Below are 6,773 nucleotides of genomic sequence, written 5' to 3' on the forward strand. Positions count from 1 at the left end.
GGCAACCAATCCCCGCTTAATGAAGGTTCACACAACGAAATTTCGCTACAACGAAGGTTTCATTTTACTACCATCTGCTTATTTAAGAACACCAAACTCGCTTTAACGAAGTTTTATCCGTGTAATTTTTTCCAAGTTTGAAAGCCCGCCGTATCACATAAGCTGACAGGGTTTTAAATACACCAGGAGCTGCCGATACTAAGGCCTGCCTCAGGAGAAATCCTGTGACACCTGTGGAATCAAGATCAAGATTAAGATCAAGCCTCTCGTGGACAACACGCGCACCACTCACTTCCCTGTTGAAAACATTAACAGCATCAGCAACAGCTCGTCTTCCCTCGCTCAACTTACCACCAAAACGCCCTGCAATGTGGTCTAGCGTTCCTAAGAAGACCAGGAAGTCTCTTACTCTCGAAGTGAAGCTGGATATTATTTACAGACACGAGAGAGGCCAGAAAACTATAGCAAGCCTCCATTTACTGTCTCTACTATTTTCAAGTCAGCAGACTCTATTAAGAAGGCTGATGAGACCGTATCTTCCTTGCAAGCTAAAAGAACCACCTGAACTCGTGACTCTACAATGGATAAAATGGAAAGCCCTGTGGAAATGTGGTACATAAGTTTTGTATGTGATACAATAATACGCCCTTTGTTTACATTCCACAGGTTGCCGGTTAGTGTCTTTCCCATTTCACTCTCCCTCCCTTCATAAATTTAAGATCATCAACATTATAAAGTTACGTACATACATACATTAGTGTACATTATAATGACTTAAATTAAACTGCCTAAATGTTTAACTTCATAATTTTTACTTTCATTAAACCTTTCAATGTACTATGATGCACTCTCGCTTTGTTTACTCTCTCAATGGAAGTTTAAGTCACAGGTTAAACTTGTTATAATCGGTTCACTCAACGAAGTTTCACTTAATGAAGTGTTTTTTAGGAATGTAACCCCTTCGTTAAGCGCGGGTTGCCTGTATTGAAAAATAGAAGAGAATACAAGTATTAGTACATACTACAGCACAATAGTTACTTAAAAGAAAGCAACAAATTGAAGGATGATTAATAGGATGTTAGAGGAAGTCATATTAAGAAGATAACTTAGTAATGATGATAAAACAAAGGATTAACAGATGGTACTTGTTATTCAAAGGAAAAGCCTGTGCAATGACAATCTGTATTCACTCTTAATGTTACTGTATGTCCTCTAAAGAAGTTGAAGGTTGGGGGGAGGGGATGGTTAAGTTACTGTTCTTCATCGTACTCCATCAGGTTCTCGACTTCATCCCCTTTGTAGTCACTGTCACCTACCCCCTGTCCTCCCTTATGCTGCAGAGCATCCTGCTGTGCCAGGATATCCCAGAAGTACTGGGATTTGGTATGAGTAAAGGGCAGGAGATCCTTGTGTACATAGTAAAGCAGTGATTGGCCCTGGGTGACGCATTTCTTAAAACACTGGTCCGACAAGAGATGGCTATGGGCTGTGTTGTATGGTATCATTGGTTGGCTGAATCCTACTAACCTTGAGCTTGTCTGGTCCTGAAACGATACGACACTGGGCTCAACCACTAAACACAGCACATGCTTCCCTATTTGATAGGTCGTGAGTTCATCGGCTTTTACAAGACTTTCAACTTCATTGAGTCAGAAAAGTGTGACAAACAACATAGCCAGACAGAGGAAAAGTTGCCAATTCCACAGATATGAATACCTGAAAAATCAGGGAGGTGGTGCTTGAACCCCTATTGTTCTGAGGCCCTCCCTCATATGTAGCTTTATTATTAATATTGTTAAGGACAGTAACTGAAGGATTACTTCCTGGTATGAAGTAACATGTGGTTTTAGGTTCATAACTAATGGATGTATGTAATGTTGCAGCTGATGTACTCATTCGTTTACTATTAGTTATGATTTTGGTCAGATTTAGGAGACCAGCTTGATGAATAATAATGTAGGCTCAGTAATATAATTTAGATAAAAATGATCAATTGTAAATAAAACTACAATTCACTTTATGTACCGTATCTTGCAGGCATTCCTAATTCTGAGGAAGTATGGGTCCTTCATCATCTCACTCTTTGCCATGATGATCTCCACTGGGCTTCCTGAATTACAGAGTGAAAAGGATCTTAATTATCTAAAGGAAACTCTGGTAAGTAACTGCAATATTTTCTTCATAAGTTTCAGAATCTCTTTATTTGGGTGAAATCATCTTGAACTTGCTTCTCAATATTTTTACTTTTATTGTGAGGTAAGATGTACTGTCTTGTCTTTGCTAACTTTTTTAGTTTTTTTTAGCTTGGTATATGAATACACAGATACAGTGCTGCCATGGTACAGAGAGATGGTGCATGCCCTGGAGGGTGAGGGATTCTCAAGCAAAGCTGTCCAAGGCTAGAAAAGGCCATGCACTTTGATGTTGGCCTTTGGGAGCTGTTAGCCAAAGTCCTTTGTTAGAAAGCACTGTTTTATCCCTGATAAACTAGAGAAGCCAAATGTAAAAAGAAAAAGTAAGATAAATAAAATAAATTATATTAAATAAATGAATAAATAGCTAAATAATTATTGCATTGATAGCTATCCAAGTTCAAGATGGTCTCACTTAAGCTTGCCAAACCATATATCTATTATCCTTAGTGAATTATACCATTTTCTTTGAAATGGTCCTCTGTTTCACTATTATTTTTTTCAGAAACTTGATTTGTCAGAGGACGAAGCTAGAGACCATTTCCGCTCCAAGTTTGACGAGGCGTTGGCCAATGCCTGGAAGACATCTGTAAACTGGGCCTTCCATTCCATGGCTAAGAAGAACACCTAAAAGTGGGACAAGCTTAGCCTTAGCCCATAGCTCTATTCATATTCAGTGTTCTAATGTTTCCTTTGATGTAGGGAAATATCTAGAAGAATAAGATGTTATGTACTAATTGCTCGTGGAAATTAATTTTCCATCCCAGTTGCCATGTTACTTGGAGGTTTACTTTTCTACCCTCCAAGTAAAATCCAATAAAACTTGACACGGGAGTCATGATGCCCAAGTGTGCAATTCCTCACTCTGGGCTTGTCAGGCTGTGTTATGCATGACTGCCTCCATGGACAAAAGTTTATGCATTATTAATTTATTTTTCTGATGTTAAACATAGTGTGCATTGGTTACATCTTCAGCACATTATCTCTAAGTGTGCTGGATTGTGGGCATTCACTGTAGTCTCCTGATGTCCATTGTTACATCATCCCAGTCACTGAAAATATAGAAAACACTGTTAGGATGTTCCCCCAAATGTTATGCTTCCCTATTAAAAATCAATACATTTCCTTGTTATATGATTTATGGCATCATATGGATAAGTACATTTGAGCATCATTCAGTTGTGAAAATTACTCAAGATAAAAGATTTAGGACTATCTGAGGCACAAAACAGCAGTTCGTTCAGATTTTATGAGATTCCTGTAAAGAATGAACTTTATGGAACAGCTTGCCTTAAATTACTTTCTTAGATACCTAATTTTGGTGCTAGATGCAACTGTTAAAGTGCTGTCACCTGTAGGATTAGAAACAAATTTATTTTCCTCACCTGGGAATATAGGGAAAACCAACGACAATGTAATGTATATAATTACCACCACCATCACCACCACCACCTCCCTCAACATCACCACCTTTTCCCCAACATCATCACCTCCTCCCCCAATATCACCACCTCACTAGACTCCTCAAAATCTTTACATTAAGATGTATTGTCATTGAATGTACACATCCTGGTAGTAGAATTTATTTGATTTCCTGTGTGGGATCCTTAATATCCGTTGATCACTTCATATTTGTTTGTGATGTCATGAAATAAATATGTTGTTAGTTACTGCTTGCCTCCACCTGATCAGGTGAAGTTTGGTTTGGTGTGTGAGATGGTCTTCTAGACCACCACTAAGCTGACCACCCCTGTACTGTACATATTTACCTTATTTGCTCTTGTGTTTTCACTAATTAAATGTGGAATGCTTATGGATTATATGAAATAATTTATTAGCAAAAAATATTGCAGGTTTTTTATTTCTATTTTCTTAAGGAAGGAAGTCACAAGATATATTTATTCAAAGCATACAGGTGCTCATGATAATGTAGTTAAGATAAGGTGGAGAGAAAAGCAGTTTAGTAGACCATACATGATGGAGCAGCTCCTGTTGCATCTACAATTTGAATGAAAAAAGACCTTTATCCTATTTCTCTTCTACTCATATCAAACATCTAGTAATTGTGCACACAATTCAGAAGCACTTGTAAAAACCTGTTTCAAGGAAAGAAATACACACAAAAATTACATTAATACTTCAGGCTTATTCTCAATTTCTAGATATTTTAGTTGTCTTGAAGAAGACACACACACACTGCGTAGTGTAGTGGTTAGAACGCTCGACTCACAATCGAGAGGGCCGGGATCGAGTCCCGGTAAGCGGCGAGGCAAATGGGCAAGCCTCTAAATGTGTGGCCCCTGTTCACCTAGCAGTAAATAGGTACGGGATGTAACTCGAGGGGTTGTGGCCTCGCTTTCCCGGTGTGTGTTGTATGTTGATGTGGTCTCAGTCCTACCCGAAGATCGGTCTATGAGTTCTGAGCTCACTCTGTAATGGGGAAGACTGGCTTGGTGACCAGCAGGTGACCGAGGTGAATTACACACACACACACACACACACACACACAGATAGGTCTTCCACTCCAGGATTGCCGGGTCACAATTCATTCCTTGGTTACTACCTCAGACCTGTTCTCTCCTATGTAAACATGGGCTACAGTTACAATATGAAACATGCAAGGCCATTTTGGTGCCACCTGGCTTGGGATCTATTGTTTGAGAGCCAATTTATTTTTCTTTTTTAAACCACCATTATTACTCATTGGTCAAATTACATGAAGTATATAACTCCTAACAGTGGATAGAAAGTAAATATATATATCATGAAGGTTACCAAAGAGTAGAATTAATGGATTGAAAGTCTCATCTCATATCATCAACCTATCTGTATCCATACATAGTATCACAGACTCCTTCAATAATTTTGACAACAAAAAAGACATGCAACAAACTGAATATTCCAATTAAAATACCTTACTTTGTAAGATACATGAAGAGTTACACTGTACAAGTTAGTCTGTCTTACATATTGGTAAGATTTTCCACAGAAACATTGTGTCGGTTAGCAGTACATTTTAGAACTAGATAAATGTATCTGCCAATCAGCAGATGGACACATCATCCAGTGACTGTGTTGTTATGTCCTAAGGTGGCAACACAGCAGGAGTTGTGAGCACAGCCACCCAGGAGGCAAGTAACTCATCTTGAATACATTTTTGTCATATTATGAAATATATACATATATGGATACTATTCTCTTTAATATCATATATTGTTCTTTTATACATAATTTTTTTCTTACTGCAATTCATATAATTTTCAATAGCAACATTTCTACTGTATCCACTCTCTCTCTCTCTCTCTCTCTCTCTCTCTCTCTGCCCCAGTATGGAAAAGAGCAACAGGAGTGGGATACAATGGCCTCCTTACCCATGCCACCTAAATTAATTGCTTTGCTCAATAATGGCCCTGTTTCATTGTTATTGGTTGATTGTGATAGTGTACCTCCTTTCCATCCTTTAGTTTCTTTATTCATTGTCTGGCAGAATTTGAGTAAATTGAATACAAGGGAATATGCTTAAAACTATTAAAGACAAAATATTAATATTTCTAAAACTAAAGTTGCCATTGTGGAAGTTGCTCCCTGCCTCTTCTCAGCAGGGCAGCTACTGACTGGTGCACTCTTAGTGTTTTCACTACTCGTCTGAATTTCTTGGATCTGGAGTTACTTTTAATCACATTATTAGTCTTCCCCCAAGCTGATTTTTAAGGAAAAACATCAAATTATTAATCCTTGAAAAAGGTATAAACATCATAAAGTTTTTCATATGGCTGGCTGGCTATTGACATGGCAAGGTCTGCAATGATGCATGTCATTTATTTAAGTATTTGTTTCTTCAATATTTCCAAAGAGCTAATACTGTACTTTGATATCTTTTTTCTTATTAACATTTACAAAAGTTAGCATAGGGCAAGGCTAGCTGATAGACTATTGAAATATCTTCACATATACAAAAACTGATTAAGTGGCAAAAGCATTATAATAGTATTAATCACCTGTCCTGGCAAAGCGCAGCCCCACATCAAGTATAGTGCCACCAAATGCATTCTTGAAAACTTTGCTTTCGTGTTTCTAATAAAGATCTGATGTGGTCATGAACACACTAACCACATATAGGCATTGTATATGTACATACTATATGTGAAAGGAAAATTGATTTCAGTGGTCAAATCATGTTATAGTAACTATTTTAATTCTTCCATGACAAAGAAGAAAGTACAGAACCTACCATTTACTACTTACTTTGGAGTGATGTTGCATCTGATTGCTGTAACTGAGTCTACTACTGATGGAAATTGATTGACTGTATATTTGGTACTGACAGGCCAGATGTAGTTCTGGTTCTGGCAAATAGGAAGTTGATCTGTGCATTGTGTTAGTATCTCAGGTACCCTAGTCTGTGTTAATTCAACACTGCAAATGGTACCTATCTAATTGTGGCTGTGTATGTATTTCTAGAATATGATGTAAAGGAAAAAGTTGAGAATGCCTTGCAGAATTTGAGACATTATGACAATTACTAGCTGATAAAATTATTTATTCACCTTGTGCATCATCTTTTTGTTTCCTCAAAAATAT

At 37.6% G+C, this 6,773-nt stretch overlaps 1 protein-coding gene across 1 annotated transcript in view; it reads left to right on the forward strand.

Annotated features, from left to right (window-relative positions):
- Positions 1–4,039, forward strand: part of LOC123504857 (phosphatidylinositol 4,5-bisphosphate 3-kinase catalytic subunit delta isoform-like) — a 39,661-nt gene extending 35,622 nt beyond the window's left edge. The window contains 2 exon segments of the mRNA XM_045255757.1: positions 2,038–2,157; positions 2,698–4,039. Of these exon segments, the coding sequence (XP_045111692.1) occupies positions 2,038–2,157; positions 2,698–2,823 (246 nt within the window). The 3' untranslated portion in view covers positions 2,824–4,039.
- Positions 4,040–6,773: the final 2,734 nt, after the last annotated feature.

Source organism: Portunus trituberculatus, chromosome 17 (assembly GCF_017591435.1).
Source record: "Portunus trituberculatus isolate SZX2019 chromosome 17, ASM1759143v1, whole genome shotgun sequence".
NCBI classification, from domain to species: domain Eukaryota; kingdom Metazoa; phylum Arthropoda; class Malacostraca; order Decapoda; family Portunidae; genus Portunus; species Portunus trituberculatus.